General features: G+C 50.4%; 4 protein-coding genes across 4 annotated transcripts; 1 reads left to right on the top strand and 3 right to left on the bottom strand.

Moving 5' to 3' along the window:
• Nucleotides 1-2797: 2797 nt before the first annotated feature.
• Nucleotides 2798-4629, bottom strand: FIESC28_00915 (uncharacterized protein; the record flags this gene model as incomplete). The annotated part of the gene is made up of 2 exons (XM_031155066.1): nt 2798-4306; nt 4399-4629. 2 exons carry the CDS (start codon nt 4627-4629, stop codon nt 2798-2800), a joined length of 1740 nt encoding a protein of 579 aa, XP_031020861.1.
• Nucleotides 4630-5936: 1307 nt separating this feature from the next.
• On the bottom strand, nt 5937-11007 carry FIESC28_00914 (uncharacterized protein; the record flags this gene model as incomplete). Its single annotated transcript, XM_031155065.1, has 2 exons — nt 5937-7675; nt 7728-11007. The coding sequence occupies 2 exons, from the start codon at nt 11005-11007 to the stop codon at nt 5937-5939; spliced, it is 5019 nt and encodes a 1672-aa protein (XP_031020860.1).
• A 2005-nt stretch (nt 11008-13012) lies between these two features.
• On the top strand, nt 13013-16812 carry FIESC28_00913 (uncharacterized protein; the record flags this gene model as incomplete). The annotated part of the gene is made up of 2 exons (XM_031155064.1): nt 13013-13152; nt 13287-16812. The coding sequence occupies 2 exons, from the start codon at nt 13013-13015 to the stop codon at nt 16810-16812; spliced, it is 3666 nt and encodes a 1221-aa protein (XP_031020859.1).
• A 572-nt stretch (nt 16813-17384) lies between these two features.
• On the bottom strand, nt 17385-18158 carry FIESC28_00912 (uncharacterized protein; the record flags this gene model as incomplete). Its single annotated transcript, XM_031155063.1, has 1 exon — nt 17385-18158. The coding sequence occupies one exon, from the start codon at nt 18156-18158 to the stop codon at nt 17385-17387; it is 774 nt and encodes a 257-aa protein (XP_031020858.1).
• Between the last annotated feature and the right edge of the window lie 808 nt (nt 18159-18966).

Below are 18966 nucleotides of genomic sequence, written 5' to 3'. Positions count from 1 at the left end.
ATTGGTCTGAACTTGAGGTGGTTGAGAAAGGCAGTTTCCATACGGAGACCGAACAAGACGCCGGAATCCGTATCGGAAGCCGGATGCTATCATGCTCAAGAGTGTTTGCTATAATTGGAGAAGCCATCATGACATCTAGGTTTGTTTGAGAACGGGTTTTACGAAGTAGATACTGTAAATAGTAAGCTGATTACGAGCTCGTAAGCTGATATCATAACTAGGAAAGTTACTTCTTCGCAGATCTAACAATGATCTTGAGTTCATCAACTGCTTTTAAGGGTGCTGAGCTGAGCTGTTGAAGCTCTGTATTATGTAGATTTCATCATCGTCGGAGATTTTCGGTGCGTAGCTGTAGATGCATGATGGTGGCTTACACATTCGGAACCCGACCACCAGCTTACCCATTAACACATATCACTACATATTACCATATATTACCATATTACCGTAACAGTTCAACTTCATATAAACCTACCAATCAACTAACAAACTTATTAATCTAGCTCCAGCGTCAACGGCATCTTCCTAACTCACAGTTATCCTACAACCCAACCGTTCAACCCTTCGTATCCAATCCCTCATATTACCAGCGACATCCCTCCCACCACAAGGCTGAACTGTCACTCAGATCTGGTGTACATACACACCCCTGTCCGTTATCGTTATCAATCCCAAAAAGCCACAGATGCAAGCCGCATGTTGAGAACCAGTCAGGCGTTGAGACCTGCCAACGCCAACTGAACTGACGTCTTCACTCTTTGACGTGACTTCCTGTGATCCGGTACCGTTGACCTGAGCTTTTGCCGAGCGGGAGCGAGATCGAGAAAGCACGGTGACCAGGGACAAGGGACTACGTATGTCTAAGTGATTACATGTCTGGTTCAAAAGTTCAACCTTTTTGGGTAGCAATCTTTAATTTCTTCTGAACCTAAGCATTGTCAATTCCATGGTTTTCTTCGGTGAGGCTGGGTATCTTTTAATGAGACTGGATACCTATAATCAATAGTCAATGGATCACTTCTTGAGCCTCATCTCATCTAAACCAAGACAGCCCAGCCCAGCCTAACCTCCACTTCCCTCGCCCAAGCAATACCCCTGTCTTGGCATCTCATCTCTAGACCTACCAATGCAGACTTATCTTCCCCAGCATCTTGAAGTTTACGTAGATCAAGAATGCATACGTACTGTACTGCTATCAGCCAAATCTCTCATAACAAAAGGCCAGTATTCCAGAACAAGATAGGTATAGATGATACAACATCTCAGATTCATCAATTCTTGACCGATGAAATGCCCCCCACTTCCCACTAGCGTCCTACCTTATTTCTTTCACACCCCCCTTCCTCTCAGAAAAAAAGGACCTCCTCCCCAATTGTTGAGTTCCCCAATCTTCCATCCAATTAGACAACTCATTTGTTTTTCGGGGTTGATCTCAGAGCCGCAGCCTCGCAGTCCGCGGATCCCCAACATTGTTCTCTTTTTTTCTTCCGTCTCGGAATGGCGGCATTGCAGGATGTCTGTCCCAGATCTAAGGATATGGTAATACCCGGAGCCGAAGCTCGGTGATACGTTCGATGTGTTGTGTTGAGTTCGGTCAAGCCCCGTGTCGTTGCTTGCGTGTTTTTGATATCGCCAGACTGTTATATCTTCTCATAGTAGGGGTTATTAACTGAGCGATAAAACAGATTCGCTTGCATAGGATTTGAGTGGTGGTTGCATCCGCTGCTCCTATCGGCTCAACACCTGGACATCCTCTCAACCGCATCTTGAACAATGGGTCTTAGACTTGGTTAACCGTCGTAAAGCTTGCAGACAATAGCATTAAAATTCGATTTCACATAGAGCCAAATTGGAAATCTTTGCAGACAAATGCCTGCGCACATCACACATCACTTCTGAAACTGTCATGAATTCAATCAGTATGTATTTGGCGTATCGAGACTAGGGCTTCATCTCCATACCCAGATCTCGAGCTAAGTTTGAGATACTATAATCTATGTATCGTACGCCTCCACAATCTGTGTTTACACGTCTTCCACTCCTTCTTTCTCCAACTCCAATGCACAAAGGGAAATATTTAATTCAAGTTATAGTAAGTCCAGGCCAGAGCTAGCCCTCGGGCCGCTGCCTCAGCCTTGTCAGACATCGTACGACTCCCCACTGATGTCCGCATGTCCGCCCTCCCCCCCGCGAGCAACCTTACTTCAGTAAGAAAAGAGTAGCCTCGCATCAATTCCTTCCCCAGTATTACCCGCTCCTTTTTGGCAAGCCGATTTTAGAAAAAAGAGACCATCCAAGCAGATCTGCCCGGTCGATGACTCGCTTTCGGAGCGGTACACCCCCGTCTATCCAGGCCCAGCCGGTATAGCTTTGTATGTATGTGATTCGGATATACACCTGGCCAGGCCCTGACTCTCTCTCTTTCTTCCCTTTCCCTCCCTTCTAGAAACACAAAAGAAAAAATGATAAATGCCATCCGTGTCTTCATAACTTCCGTAAACCCCGGTGCCGAAATCCCATGTACCCAAAGAAGCAGAAGTATTAGTAACAAAAGTCTGCCAGAGAGCAAGAAGTGGAATTCCGTAACCATCGTCAACACCGTCTTCGCCGTCTTGAAGCGCCAGCCGTAAAAGTATGCCGTACCGTCCAACCCATATGTATTGCAGAAACGGATATCAAATGTGAGGGTGAAATGCGACCAATTTGTGTGAACCGCTCGAACCGCTGTAAAGTAAATAAAATGATAGAAACACAGGTGATCTGAAAGAGTAGCAGAGCTATATGTGGGTTTGACTGCTTAGTATGTCTCTCCCAGATCGCTCAGTTGTTTCCTTGGAGGTCCGGATACGCTGGACCTCATAGCGTTGCTGATCCGTCGGCTGCCGCTTCGCCGACGGAGTGATGGCATGGGAATACCACTGCCTTCACTATTCTGGTTCGAGTATGTACCTCGGCGGCTTGGTGTTCGGAACTCGCCCTCGTCCTCTTCCTCTAGGTCAAGCTGGCTGATGCTGGCTGAGTGACCGTGGAATCCCATAGAGGAGCGAGATCGGCCCATGGGTGTTCGTGAGCCTGTGAGTGATGCACGTGAAATTGGTCGTGGGATGCCCTCGCCGGCAGCTCGAGAAGGTGGCCGAGCATACGACGTCATACTAGCACGTGAGCTTGGCCTGCTCATCTCATCCGGGCCTCCGCGGTTCGGCAACGGTCCAAATGATAGTCGGCTGACTCCAGACGTGCTAAGTCGAGGAACATGGCTTCCTTTGGACGTAGATGAGGGCATGGTAGGGGTAGGCTCGTCGCCTGCTACTGAAGATGCAGCGGAACCACTAGTGCGCTTGCGAGAACGGATCGTAACCGATGAAGGCATGGCGGTGGCGCTGTATACATTGGTCCGCGGTGAAGCTCGGGGAGGTGTGCGAGTCGGCCCGGGAAGCTTAGATCGCGCGGAGTGCACACGAGCCTCAAGTCGCTGCATTTGCGCCGTGAGAGTTCGGATGTGGGTAAGCGAGTTCGAGGTAGGAAGCTTGTTCGAAGCCGAGCGAGGTCCAACAGCACGCTGGGCAGGAGTGCGCATCGTGGTTTGGCCACCAGTCGAGATGCGGCTGCCAGGTGCGCGTTGCGCCGACGTAGCTGTAGGGGGCTTCGAACGAGGCTTGGGTGTGGTGCTGACGTCGGCTGAAGGCAGACGAGAGCGACTAACAGTTCTGCGGTGACCCTGTGCCCTTGAAGCTGCAACCTTGGGAAGAGGCGCAGAAACATCAGACATGGGAGGCGACGGTGGGTCAGGAAGCTCGGAAAGAGTATCGCCGTCCTCAGTCGGCACAGGCGACTTGGAATCGGGAGGTGTTGTGATGAGAGGAGAGCTGGCGGTAGAACCGGGAGAGGCTGGATGGCCGTCGAATGTCGGTGACGCAAGAACAGAGATGTCGGTCGAGATGGTTGACAAGTGTCGAGACTCCTGCTTCTTGATTTTGTCCTGAAGAAGCTCGGCTTCGATCTTGAGGTCGCCAAATTCTTCACGCAGACGCTGCGACTCGATACGTAGTTGTTCACGCTCCTGCTCAACAATCTTGATCTCCTCCTCCATCATAACAGCCCTCTCGATCGCTTGGTTGTACTTGGATTCCATGTCCTCCAATGATGACGTGGTGTTGCGCGCCTGTCGCTCAAAATCATCGTTGGCAACCTCGATATCCCTCAGCTTCAATTGCAAAGTTCGGTTGGTATCTCGAAGGGTTGTGATTTCTTTCTCGAGCGCATTCTGGGATGCGCTAGCCTCGGACTTTGATTCCCTATATTTTCTCTGTGCGACGAAAAAGAAGCGGTTGAGTCAGCCAAAATGTCCATCGGACCAGAGTTGACATCTGTGTCTGAGGTTGTGGTGAGTCAACATACCTTCCACTCTTCCACTTCATACCCCAAAGCCTCGGCCTTTTCTTGATGGTAACGTTCTTGCTTCTCTGCTCTCTCGATATCCTTCTCCAACTCTTGCTCTAGTTCTCTGCTTGAGTCTCTGAATTCGGCGAGTTCGCTCTCTAGTTGTTCGTATTGCGACTTGTACCAGCCAAGAGTATCCTCGACGGTGGCACTAGGGCCTGGCGGAGAGGATGGAGGCTCAGAAGCCATGCTGGGCGGTAAATAAGTTATCTTGTTGCGATGGTTGGTTGCTTGTGTTGTTTATCGCATTGATACAGCCGAAAAGGAGGTAATGATCGTTATTGTGGAAATGTCGGGGGACGTAATAGAAGATGGCGCAGGTGAAAATACAGGTACAAGAAAGATAAAAAGTCGTCGGTGAATTCGTCGAGCGATTTGATGTTGTCAATGCGCAACTGTCATCGTCGTTAGTCGCCCTGTTCCTGGTCGAGGTGGCGGGAAGATGTCGCTCACCGATCCCCAGACGGACCCAACGTTGATCAGAAGGGAAACAGACTAGGAGTGCACCTTCGGTATGGTTGACCCTGAGTCGCAACTGCACTTGGCGATAAAGTGCAGTGAGTCGCTTCACTAGAATTGTGCTGTTTCTGTTAGTTAGTAGTCGCGGCCGCTGGAGAGCGGAAGTTCCATGGATAGGAAACGTCGCGCGGCGGGTTGTCGAGAGAGGTTGTTGAATGTTGAATGTTTGGCCTGTGACCCTCGCTGTTGATGCGACACCTCACTGAACCAGCCAGCCCCCCCATTCTCCTTGTGCCAGCATCATGCACTATACTTTTATTGGTCTAGCGTCTGGCAACCATGGGCAACAAGAGCGTTTTCGTTCCTTCCAACGACCCCACTATTGGACAGCAATCAAGTGTCTCAGATACACGTGACTCTCCTTATGACTCTTTGTGCCTGACTTATGGTCATGATCCCTCCTCTGTATGTATGCGTTGGCATTCGACCCAGGTACTGTTACTGTATGTGATTCTAGATTCATGACTTGCAGTGCGCCTATCTTGCCTTGCCTTACTCTTTCATCTTGAATTTCTGTGCATCACTTTGTGGGCTGGGCTGCGCATTGTCACTCTGTGACGTGACAGGGGTCTGCCACTTGGTTTGTCTAAGACCCGAGTTTCATAAAAGGGTCTATGAATAGATGTTGGCCACAATCCAATATGATGCACACATATTCATCACTTTCGCATAACATGAGATGACAGCCCGGGATTATAGTGATACGGAAAAAAAAGAGGCATTTTTTGAGCTGTCAAATGCACATTAAAGTGTCACCTGAACCAATCCTTTGTTGTGTTTTGTCTGAAGTCATAATATCCACTCTCGTGCAGGGTAACATGTTTGTGGCTTCATTCCACAAAAGCAAAGTGACATAATTCAATCAATTCATGCTTGTTGTATCTAGTTATGATGAAGAATTAAGAGAAAAAAAAAACGCTAAACCATCAAAGGATCTTCTCATCGCTTTCTATTAGACGTCCGACCCTCATGTTTGCTCATAGCCTTGCCCCTCCAGCTCTCCATGCGCCTCTAACCCTTCCCGCTCCTGCAGCAGCGGCACCGAAATTATGCAACCTTTCTCCAATAAGGTAGGCCTCATCGCGGATGCGAGCGGTCCAGCCGTTAAATACCTTTACCAAGCCAATGGTATTCTTGATCAGCAGTGCGAATAATGCAACAGCTGGGTAGGAATGTCGATAAATAATTGCAAGTCGTGCAGCCTCCACCAATTCATTTTCTCCAGGCTGGGCACCCTGGATCAAATTGTACTTGATAAAAGTACTAGCAATTGCTGGAGGTCCAAAAATGGCAGCCCCAGCAATCGCCAAGCCAGGTAGGACGAAAGCTCGGGTCAAGACACTAGCATCGGGGTGCATCCAGCCGCCTCGTGTTACCGTCCTAACAGCATTGGCAAGGCGACTCTCTGGGAACATGGCTGTAATCATTCGAGCTCCGAGCTTCAAATACAACAGACCAAGCGTCCAGGCTTGGATGACACGGACGGTATGACGACTGGCTTCAGATGCGCCCTCTCTGGATGCCTGAACAGATGCTGCAGTAGGAGGATGCATGTAGGTGTGCAGAGGGAGCACAAGATACAGCTCCATAAGCCCTGAGACCAACAACGGGAAAACAATGTAAAGGAAAAAGTAGGTATAGACCAACTTAACTCCCTGCAGCATAACCGTAGCAGTTCGTCGCTCAAGATCACCGGCAGTGAGCGATGCACGGACAGCGGAGAGCCCGTCTTTGATCTTGGTATACACACTGCGAAGATGAAAGACCAAATAGGCCGCAGTCCCAAGCAGATAAACGCCAATGCTGAATGCGTAAATGTCATTTGTGCGGATATGTTGCGGGATCAGCATCTTGAACATTCGTCGACCAAACACTAACGGAATGATGGTAAAGCCAACGCCTGTGACCGCCGCAAATATCCAGATAAACAGGATGAAGAGGAAGATTCTCGCTCGGAAGTGGGGTGGGATATAGACCATCTGATATTGGTTGCTGGCGTAAAGGTCAGAATCGTCCTGACCGTCGTTCCTTCGGCCATGTTCATCCACTTCCAGGAAAACCTTTCTACCCTTAGGAATTTTAACACGGTCGGAAGCGGGTGCCCGGACGAAATGTCCACTCTCAACGAGCTGGTTTGCCTCTTTGAGGTGGTTCTTGTGGCGAGTGAGCGAGCGAATCTCGCTGTTATTAAGAGGTGTCTTGGGCTTAGCATCACCCCCATCAAAGAAGTCGGTCCAGGTCTTGGGTACAACGTGATACCTATCACTCAGCTCCAAGAACAGAGTCTTGTACCACGGCAGATCCTGCTTTCTACGAGCATTTCCAAGCTGAAGGCTTCCTTCTTCGTCAAGCTTTCTTTCGCCGAAAAGGAAATAAGTGAGTCGCAGGCCTCTTGCGCAAGTTCTGAACCACCAGGTATACATGGCATGGAGTCCATCACCGGGTTTGAAGAAGTTAACAGCAAGCGGCATGAGGAAGTTGTAGAACAGAAGGTCCACAGGAAACTCAAGCACTGGTTCGTTAGATGAGTAGTGGACCGGAAGAACTCCAGGAACCGCGTAAGAGAGACCCCATACGACGCCTCCCAGACAAACGATGACCAGCGCACCATAAACGAAAGCCGAGAAGAGAATCTTCCTCAATTGAGTGGTCAGGTTCCTCTCTAGCACATCACGCACCGGATGGAACTCGGGATCATCAGGGTCACGAATGAAGTCTGTGATTATGTTAGTTGTGCAGTCCTCGAGGAGGGTGTTGGGGAGACTTACAGAGAACGCCTTGGCGCATTATTTTGCGGCACATAGACACGAACAGTGCGAAATGGAACATGTATCCAGTACCAACGAACCAGTGAACAAAGACCGAAGTGAGAGGATAGTTGTAAGTGAAAAGGAGTCGAGACTTGAAGGTCGTATTTTCAAACAGGGGAAGCAGGGCACCATCCAGGAGCAGTCCACAGTAGAGTGGGAAAACAAGCATCTCAATGCTGATGATCATAATGACTTTCATGATGCCACTAGCTTGGTGCAGAGTATCAATGATACCAGCTTCCCAAGCTTGCAGAATGTGCCCTCGAGAGAATGGACTTCCACGCTTGAGATAGAGCGCACCCATAAAAAACAATGTTGCATAGCCTGCTGTGATAGCCCAGAATCGATCCAGGCCAGACCAATGGGCCAGCTCAGGGTTAACAGTAAGGGGTCCATCGGACTCGCCAAGATTGATGACCCATGAGTTAGGTTTGAGGAGCGCAGACGAAAGAGCGACCACCTTGGACCAGGCGGTGTTGACTGCCAAAGTTGTGTCTTCGATGGAGAGGTCGCTGCTCAAGAATCTACCGCTGAGTATGAAGCCCAAGGTTTTGCTGATGATTGTAAAGACTGTGCCGATGTGGCTTTTGACAGAGAGGAGTGCACTGTGGCTGATAGCGGAAAAGTTCTGCATCTCTGCAGCAGACATGGGGATCTCCATAAAAGTGTAATCAAGAACTCGGGAACCGGCGGTAGTCCAGAGGGCCCATGAGGCCTTCCTCGCCGTCAAGACTTGAGCGCCAATAAAGCCTCCAATGATGCCTGTAAACATATCGACAAGGTTGATGACAACCCACAGACCGAATCCGATAGCCATGACAGCTGCATCTTGCAAAAGTTTTGAAAACTCGAAGATCAAACGAACAAGGCGCATGGGATTGGCAAGAATCCATACACTGACACGTCCGAAATTGTAAGGAACAAAAATGCAAGCAAAGATTGTCACAGAGACAAGGACCGCACAGAAAATGGCGTTTTGGAAAAGCCCAGCAATAGGGCCACGCATACCGATGAGCTCCATGACACCCTCGAAGTCTTCCAGGTCTTCCATAGCTTCTTGGTCAAGACCAACATCGGGGGGATCAGCCACATTCTCAGGTTCTTCGGGATTCTCGGCTACACCAGGCTCAGGAGGTGCGACTTCTGGATGAAGGTCTTCAAGCTCGGTTTCCCAGCCATCTGTGTCGTCAAGTTGGGCAGCAAACTCGCCAGCCTCAGCTGCTAGTGCGGGCTGTCTATTTTGTTGCACGTCGTCCAGGTCGCCCCACATGAAATCAGTCACCCTATTGACCAAGCCAGCAGGTCGCTCTTCTTCGACTACAGCGTCAGTGTCAACTTGTTGGGGTCTTGGCAATTCCGAGTGAAGTGATTCATATGACTCAGTTCGGCCCAGTGAACGGAGGTCGTCATCGTGTTCCCTCTGGCTAGATGAGGCGGTAGGTCCGGTTGATAGACTAACATCGTCTCGGATCATTCTCTCAACATGTGCGGGTGAAAATGGTGATCGGGGATTGCGGTTTCCATCAGATGGCTGTTCATCTTGTGTATCAACAGGAAGACCAGCAAATGACCAGCTGTTGTTCGCCAAAGGATTTACGGAATCTTGCAGCTGAGGGCCATCAGAAATAGCGCGAGGCCGGGAAGCACTTGGCTGCGGTTCAGAGTCAAAAGGAGTCGTAATAAACTCCAAGTTGGAGGAGAATGGCGTAGTCTCCTTTTCCTTGCCTTTGCTGGAGGAAGATTCGCCAGGTGCATCCAGGGGTGTAGGAAATTCGTCTGAACCGGGAGTAAAAGCCTTTCTGGAAGAGCTGGCGGCAGTAGAGCCAGAGCTCCCTATACGCCCCTGAGTTAAATTCTCGCCAGGCTGTACATTGGCATCCCGCTCGCCAAAAGCCCGTCGGGTGATGTCAACCCAGTAGGCGAGTTTTACTTCAAGTCCTTCTTCATGGATTATCTCCAGAATCCTCTCATGATCGCCGTCGGCCTCGCGATAGATACGCAAGTAATCGTACACACTGGCACGCTCCTCAGAGGGGTTGATGTCCGTAGGCAGATTGGCCTCAGCACCACTTGACCCAGAAGGCACAACTTCCGTTAGACCTTCGGGAAGCACGAGCCCAGAGTTTGTTGACCTACGTCGGCGTGTTTCGGTTTGGACCTCGACAGCGAAGTCGACATCATTAGCGATGGGCTCTCCGGTATCAAGCGTCTCGTCATCTGACTCGTCTGGACCTGGTAAATCCTCCACATCCTCAGGTCGAACAAGCATTGGTTCTTGCTGTGCCAAAGGGTTTTCAGGGGCTGCAAACGCTGCACGCATATTCATCTCTGGTTGTTGTTGAACGACATAGTCCCGAACCAAGATAACGAGGATGAAGCAGACAATGACCAAGACAGTGATAATTTGACCCTCCAGGACTGAAATTACTGCTCGGTTGATTGTTGGATTGCGGGTAAGATTGTTTAGGAAAGCCACTTCACCCAGTAATGTTGGTGGGATAGATGCAGATCCGGATCCATTCGCGTTGGCAGCCTCCAAAGATGCATCAGGTCGGTCGGACTTGCTTGACATGCCCCAGCTTCCCAGGAAAACCCGTACAAGAAAATCGCTAATGTTCTGATCCGATAAGCCATCGAACAAGGCCTTGGCGGCAGCTGATGTGGTCGTGGGCGCAAATAAGGGGCTTGAAGGGCATGTATCGGCATCCAAAGCTGAAGAGGAAAGATGGGCTCCAGAGCTGGACGCCAGGGTACCATTGGTATCATATGCTGTTGGAGAGTTGCCGAACCCTTCGTCGCTAATCCAGAACATGAAGGACCACACCGTTCTCATAAAGTAGGGCAACCAACAAAGCCACACGCTGATGGCCATGGCTCCACGAAGCCAAACGAGAACATTTTGTAAAAGATACCTTGTCATATGACCAATAAAGATATGCACTGGCAGGGACTGAGGCATGTCGGGAGCGTATAGCTTGGTGAACCGGAAAGACGTTTTACAAAGCTCACAGTATTTCTTTTGCGAATGTGAGAGCCATTCCATCAAACAATCTTGGTGAACATATTTGATACTACCACTGCACTTGCACGGGTAGAACAAGGGTTCCTCCGGTGTTCCTTCGCCTCGACATATTCGACAAATCCCAGGGGCGGCGTCTGAAGGCTGCGGGAAGTCGTCGGATCGAGTCGAAGTTCGGGTATGGCCCTTGGGCTTTGGACTCGTAGTCGGGTCTTCCATGACGAAAAATTAACTCGGCGAAAGCGAATCGGGGATATCGATCGCGCCCACGAGGGGCTTATTATAAGGGGGTGGCCGACAGGAGCATGCGCCGGCTACTGGGATAATATCGAGGGGTCTGAATGGAGACGAAGAGACTCCAGAACGGGAGAAATGTACCGATAAGCGATGCAGATAGCAACTGTTGAATATCGATTTTCGATCGTCTTAGAAGTCGACAGCAAACACGCATATAAGCCTCGCGTTCGTTTGAGCGTTGGAGATTGCGAACGGTCGCAAGTCTTCAAGTCGTCGATGCAGAGTCAACCAAACTGTTGAGAGACGTGGTTGTTAATAATTGCCCGTGCTGTTCAGAGGAGCCACTAAACCGCCACCCCACACAGAACCTTGGACCCAACCTAAGAAGGTGCCAGTGCCAGGCCTATTGCATACGGGTCGGGTCAGTAATATTCCGAAGATTACAGGAAGCGCAGGAACTCACGTGTCTACGATGCTGGTTGATGTCATCAGCTTAGGACAAAAAGAAGGAAGTGTTTTCTTAGAGTAGTCGATATTCATTATATTTGGTAAATTAAGATGTTCTTGTCTATGTTTCAATACCTAACTTAAGGCTTGCCATAGATGTTTTGGTATCGTGTCGGTCTCACATCAAGGTTGAGGTTTCTTGTGTATCCCATAAGAGTACTTGCGTCGACTAGGCCACGGGTATCTCTTACCATTGACCACCACTATTAAAAAACACCTATGTTGTCGATGATATCACGTATTTATATATATCGCGGACTGCTAATTCACTACTGGTAAGATGCTTCGTGTTTGTAATACGACATCAGACAGCAGAATTATACGTTCTTCAAGTATCATTTAGGGTAACTTTGTTCCAATATTTCCGTCATAACGGGAGCAGGACATTTCGTAGCGCAATCACATGGAAATGATTTAACCTATCGGCTACAGCCTACACCCTTTTCTTACCGACGAGAGTTTGTCACTACGGCTGATCTGAGCCTCTCTGAAAGCTGTCAAAACTCAAACAGAAAGCTTGCCATAGGCTTAGCCTCTGCTGTTTCCTGCTCTTGGCAAAAGCTAGTCACTGATAATCAACCATTGTTGACACCCGTCAACCTCCCTGACGTATTATGTTTGACCTCGACCCCGATGAGCCAATCACCGCGAATCCTCTTGTCTGTGGCATCAAAGAGGGCCCGGGGTAAAGCAAGCTTGGACGGTTGCCAATGACGTCGCAGCCATGCAACTGTTTCGAAGGTGCAGTATGGATGCAAACTGCTGGGCATAGCTTATCTGCTGCCGACAGAAGTTGGTGGAGAAATAGGGATATGGCGTACTGAAAGGATGGATGGATGACACCACTTTACAGAAGTGATGTGCGTACTAACGTTAGATACCTACCATCCTAGGATTCCAGACCAAGGCAATGCAGCTGTAAACGACGTCAATCAGTGACTTCAGTGATTTCTCCTCTATTTCCGATTTTCCTTTCCTCTTTGTAAACCATCAAAAGCCAAGAGCTTCGCAGATTGATTTCATCTGTAATTATCCGTACCTTCGGTCGCTTTAATTGCCGTCTCGCTTCTGTCTCGAGCGTGTCGCAGGAAGACCTACCCAGCCAAGCCTAGCAGCACCCTAGGTTCCCTTTCGCTTGCTTCCATCATTACGACTCCATTTTAGCACAAAGCACGACCCCTGCCGTGTGTACTGTAGCGCACCGTTGCAGGTAAGCCAAGCCAGCATTGAAGCCGACGGGAAGCTTCTAAAACTTCCCCAGGCCGAAATTTCTCTGCAACCCTGGACTTGACTGATCCGATTCTTCTTTTGTCTAGGCCATCTGTTCATTTCAGAGAACACCTTTGTTCCACGGTGCATCTTCCCGCGTAGCTTGTCGCTGAAGGTTCTTGCTACCGTTCGCTTGCCTCCTCGGCTATCGTTCTTCAACGTCTTTCATCAACCTTCCTGACCGCAGTGCGCGTCTAGCTATCTCGTTATCATGGCCGAGTCTGGCGGCTCGATCATGAATGGCAACGGCCACATGAACGGCAAGACGAATGGAAAGCCTATCGCTGGCCGCAGAAGACCAATTAAGCAGAGAAGAAGCATTTTGGCATGGACTTTCAATGTCGTAGCTAGGTATGTCCCCCACGCGCGTCATTGCGCTGTATCTTACTGCTAGCTGGCTACTTTTTCCACGATCCTTGCAGCTATCAGCGCATCAAGATGCCAGTGCTTTTCTACGTTGACCTGAACTGACCATCATATTTTAGACTCGCGACATGGGCTGCTATCCTCACTGTCCTCTTCCGATGCCCCTCATCACTTGAGGAGTGCGACGAGACCTCTCCCTCAATCTGCAAACCATATTTCCAGCTTAAGAACACCGTGCAACCTCAGGTGCAACCGTACTACGACCATTACGCAGCACCCTACGTCGAGATCGCCCGTCCTTACTACGAGACCGCCGAGAAGAAGGTCTGGCAGCCCACTCGTGCGTACGCTGTTCAGTACGGAGCTCCTTGGGTCGAGAAGGCCCGGGAGCACACTCTAGCTCAATGGGAGAAGAACGGACAACCCCAGCTCGTCAAGTACCAGGCTCTTGCACGTACCCATTATGATCAGTCTGTTGGCCCCTACGTCAACCAAGCTGGCGAGCAGCTAGGCCCATACTACGAAATCGCTCGTACCAACGGCCTGCAAGTCTACTACGAATATCTTCAGCCAGGTTATGCCTACGTTCACCCTTACGCTGTTCGAGGTTACGACGCGGCTTCCGATTTCACCAAGACCACTGCGCTTCCTACCGCTTACTGGACCTACAACAAGACCTACTCTTTCCTTGACAGCAATGTCTGGCCTCACATCCGCTCTGTCTATGCCCAGAGCGTTGAGCCCCAGCTTGTTCGCATTGGTGAGCGCTTAGGACGTTACAAGAACAAGTCCAAGTCTATCCAGGAGAACTACTCTGCAAGCTATGCCACTGGAACAACCGCTTCTTCCTTCCAGAAGCCTTCTCCCCAGAGCACCACATCAGTCGCATCTGTCGAGTCCGCTAAGTCTTCTGCATCTTCCTCTCAGGCCCCTGTGGCCACAGAGAGCGCCAAGCCCGTAGTTGAATCGGGTTCTCAGGAATACATCAACCCTGTGCAGGCTCCTCCTGCTGGTGAGAATGAGAGCGAGACTCGCCGAAAGGCCCGCGAGATGGTGGCCCAGGACCTGGAGACCTGGCAGACCAAGTTTGCTACACAAGCCGACGAGGGTGCCACTGACTTGGAAGAGCGCGTAGGCGAAATCGCCAAGCGTGTGATCGAGGAAAAGGTCAACACCAAGGGCAAGAAGCTCTTTGACGACCTTGAATCCACAATTGATCAGGAACTTAAGAGTCTGCGAAGCAAGATCTCTGCCCTTGCTGGATCTCAGGGAGACAATGTCGACGAGGAGATCGTTTCTGCTGTCCGAACTTCTGGCAAGACCATCAAGCAGAAGGCTCAAGCTATTCGACAATGGCGTCAACAATATGACCAGGAGCTCCAGGAAACTGTTGTCACAGTTGCCGACGTTCACTTCCAAGTTCTGGACGAGACTAGAAACCTCGCCCTGCAACAGATTGGCATGAGGTGGGCGTGGACTGACGGAATCACCTACAAGGACTGGGCCAAGTACCATGAGCTCAAGGCTACTCTGAACGAGTGGACTGAACAGCTCAAGCAGTTGATTGTCACCCACCCGGCACTTCTCGAGGCTCAAGATGCTGCCGCACGAGTCGAAGACGAGGGAATGGAAATTGCCTCTGTCGCCGCCAAGGAGCTGGCTCGTCTCAAGGAGGTTGCCCGTTGGAAGGTCACCGCCGGTGATGCATCCGACAACTTTGACAGCGATGCCATGAAGCTTGCCGCCGAGCAAGTCATTGCAGCCAAGGAAGCTGACGAGCAGACCCCCGCACAGGAAGACAATGCAGCCTCTAGCCTTTCGGAAGTTGTGGAAGAAGCTACATCGGAAGCCGCCGAGGTTGTTGAGGAAAGCTGGGAAGACTTTTGGGGTTCATTGAACTATGAGCCCCCCGTTGAGGAGGCCACCGAAGCCGCCGAATCCGCTGTCTCAAGCGCTTCGTCTATTGTCGACGAACCTAACGTAATCGAGGAGGCTACCGAAGCCGTATCAGACAGCGCCAAATCAGTCGCCAGCGACGCGTCCAGCCTTGTTAACCAGGGCGAGAAGAGCGCCAGCAGTGTCGCCAAAGAAGCTTCCGCATCCATTGAATCGCTCTCTTCGACAGCGTCCGAGTCCGCCACCGCCGTCAGCGAGGAAGCATCAAGCGAGCTCTCGCAAGTAGTTGAGTCAGCCACCAAAGCCCCAGAGTCAGAAGACAGCAGTATGTCGACCCCCCTTGCCTCGGAAGCATCAGAAGTGCTCATCGGTGACCCCTTTTCGATAGTCAGCAATGGTAGTGAAGAGCCCCTTGTGCCTGGTGGTAAGGAGCCACTCGTCGAGATTGAGGAGGACCCTGTGATTCATCGCGACGAGACTCCTCTGTCCGACCAGCACGAGAAAGTCAAGCCTGCCTTCCTCGGCGCCGCAGCCCAGGAGGTTCCTCACCGACAGATTGTCCTCGACGATTACGTGGATACCGATGCGATCGCCAGCGCCACTGATGCCGCCCAGTCTGTGTACTCGAACGCCGTTTCTCGTGCTTCTGAGCAATACTCGAGCGCCCTCTCCGTCGTTTCCGCTCAGATTTACGGAACCCCCAAGCCAGTCCATGAGCAGCTTCTGTCCTCTGTCTCAAACTCTTACGACCAGGCAGTCTCTGCTGCTGGTGATCAGCTGGACAAGGCCAAGTCCGCCGCTACAACTGCCGCTTCGCAGATGCCTGCTACCACCACTGTCCCCGACTGGCTCAACTGGGAGCGCATCGAGTCCATTGCATCTCAGCGACTGAACGAAGGCCGACTTTGGGCTGAGATCCAGTACCAGAGTGCTCTCATCGCTGCAGGATACGCCACACCTACACCTTCCTCTGCCCCCGAGAAGTACTACGAGCAAGCCAAGGTCAACTACTACGCTGGCCTCGGTATCGCCCAGGACCGTTACTCTAAATTCCTGGCTGGTGCCTCATCTGCTCTCTCATCTATGACTGCCACCCCTACTCCCACTGACCTTGCCGGATCCGCCTCTTCTGCTGCCTCTGTGGCTCGTGAGTCCGCTGCTTCAGCTGCTCAAGCGGCTGCTGATGCTGCTGGATCCGCCTACTCCGCTGCTGATGACACTGTCAAGTCAGTCGTTCAGGCTGTGGATGACACCGTCAACTCTGTTGTCGATGCAGCCAACGAGCAAATTTCTAGCGCTGGTCTCCTCATCGGTGAATCTTGGAACAGCGTTGTTGACCAGATCAGTGGCCAAGTTTATGGTGAGCCTACACAGATTGCCTGGTACGAGCATGTTTGGGGTGACGCTGGCTCCGTCGCTTCCAAGGCTACTGGTGTTGCTGCCGACAAGGCATCTGTTGCCTCTGAAGCCGCTGCTGCCTCCGCTATTACTGCCTCTGCCGAGGCCATGAAGCAGTACGAAGCTATGAGTGGACTTGTCTCCGAGCTCATCAGCGGCAAGGAGCCCGCTTTCACCGACAGCGTCATGAACCGATTCAAGGCAGCTTACGCTACCGCTGCCGCCAATGCTGAGAGCCTCAGAAGCCAAGCTAATGAAGCTGCCGCTTCTGCTGCCGACAAGGTTGGCAGCGCTGCCAGCGGCGCTACCGAAGCCGCCAAGGACAAGTTCCAGCGCAAGGATGAGCTGTAAAGCAAACAAGTCGACCAGGAGGAACATTCTTTTGGGCGATACCCTGTATGAACTGACGATCGTTTAATGCCATGGATGATGCGGAGGAAAATTACAAGAATGGACCGAAGAGAAGGTGTGCAAAAGGTGCAGGACACGAAACAAAACCAGTATAAGAAAGGGGAGTGTTGCGTTTGAAGGGTTGGATCTCATTTGTTATTGATGCCCGGCTGTTATGTATTTTTATGATTGCTAGCCCTAATTGACATGCATTCAAAGCGATAAATAACCTGAAAACAGAGATATCATGCCCTGAGTGAAGATGCCTTGGTGAGCCCTGGTCAGGTCTGCAACACACCAAGAGTTGTTACTGAGTATAGCTTGTGTCTATTGTAGGTTTCGTAGCAAGCCCATGCGCGAGTTCAAGACCAAAGTATCAATTCGCCACCCAAGCAATTGTAAAGCAAGATTCCCGCCTACGCCCAAACTTTTGTATCAAACCCAGACCCAAGCCCAATTCCAAGCCCATGATCATAACCCATCGCCTATAAGCCCGTTTTCCCATCCCAATATGTATTCGTAACGCTCATTTCTCATGAAAACCAACCTTCAAAGCACCCATCAATATCCATGTCGTCTTCCAAACGACCCATTTCAAGAGGAGCCTCAACAGCTTGCACCTTCTCCCATTCATGGTTATCTTCCACCCCAGCGAAAGAAAGTTCCTCGGCAGTCTGCGCAATGACCTTGTTGAAGTAGATGACTGTAGCTTCTTCGTTTAGGGACGCGAGAGTGGCGTCGTACTTGCGGAGTTCCTCTTCGTTTAGAGAAAGTTCGGGGAGGTTGAAGTCATCCTCGTCTAGCTCGAGTTTGTCCTCGAGGACAAAGGTATCAGGTTTGGTAGGGGCTACTCCGAAGAGGATCTGATTAATCGTGCGATCGATTTCCTTCTCGTCTAGGTATTCTGGCTCAGGCTCAGGAGTTGTAGGGGCTGAGGACATTGCTCCGACGAAGGAGATGAGAGAGCTTTGGTCGTCGGTGTCATCGTGTTGTTCTCGTATATCTTGGAGAACCGGGTCTTCAAAAAGGCTCAAGGGATAGCTTTGGTCGTCCGCATCTGGGCTGGAAGCTACAGTCGCAGCATCGTTGAAGTCGCATTGTGGCTCATGAGGCATGTAGCAGGGTTCAGTGAGCTCGCCGTAAGGCCATGGCTTCTCTTCGATCATATCCTCAGGAACATCATTCGGAACCCAGCAATCCCTGTTGTAACAGTGCGCGCGGCGACATCTCTCAAGCGTCCAGATTGCCTCGTCAAGATCAATAAGATGACCACAGGTAGGATAAACGTATCGAACCGGTTGACACATGATGATCTGCGATATCGTCAACTTCAACTCATCTCCAACATCAACAAAACTCACCGATATCAATCCCCGAAAAGGGTACTGCAAGAAAAAGGGAAGGGCGGATAGAGAAGCTTCTATATAGCTTCAAATTTGAACTGTCTCCCGAATCATTGCTGTTAGGTGCAATGCATCGTTGTTTGCAGTTAACACAGCATCACCAAAGGGGAGGGTCAGGGCAGTTGAGTGCGGGAAGCAGGCGGGAGGATGCAGTATCGGTAAATCATTTCGGGGAGATGCACGGATCTGTGCAAACGGGGATTTATTTATGAATAAGTCGGTATGGGCTTTACAATACGCAGGCAGAAGAGTAGTGGGCGGCTTATATTAACACGATGAACAATAGTGTTAACACTGAGAAACAATTGGAACAGTGTTGACACAACCCTCTACATTTACTATTCATCCATAAAGGCATAATTAGGTGATGAGCTTTTGCAATGCTATCGTTTTGAAGCAATGAGGACTCTCGCAGTCTATGTCAAGAAGCAGTGTTCGCAACATTGCGATCGAAAGCTCACCAACGAAGGCCACAACGATCTGATACATTGGATGGTGATTGATGGACATCTGTAGCAATAAACAGACCATCCATGAGAAGAATATCAAGCTCAGCTCTCCGCTTGTTAACACGGCAAACCTGGACCGTCAGTAATTTCACAACCCTACAAAGCATTCGCATCCAGTATCACACAAGATCAAGGTACCAAAGTATGTACATATACATATTCTTATTTCATTTTATTTAGAATCTGCAGTGCCAACTAGGTAT

The sequence above is a fragment of the Fusarium coffeatum genome (assembly GCF_003316985.1).
Source record: "Fusarium coffeatum strain FIESC_28 chromosome Unknown BRIP53273_contig_26, whole genome shotgun sequence".
Lineage (NCBI taxonomy): Eukaryota > Fungi > Ascomycota > Sordariomycetes > Hypocreales > Nectriaceae > Fusarium > Fusarium coffeatum.
This window is presented reverse-complemented; position numbering and strand designations above follow the sequence as displayed.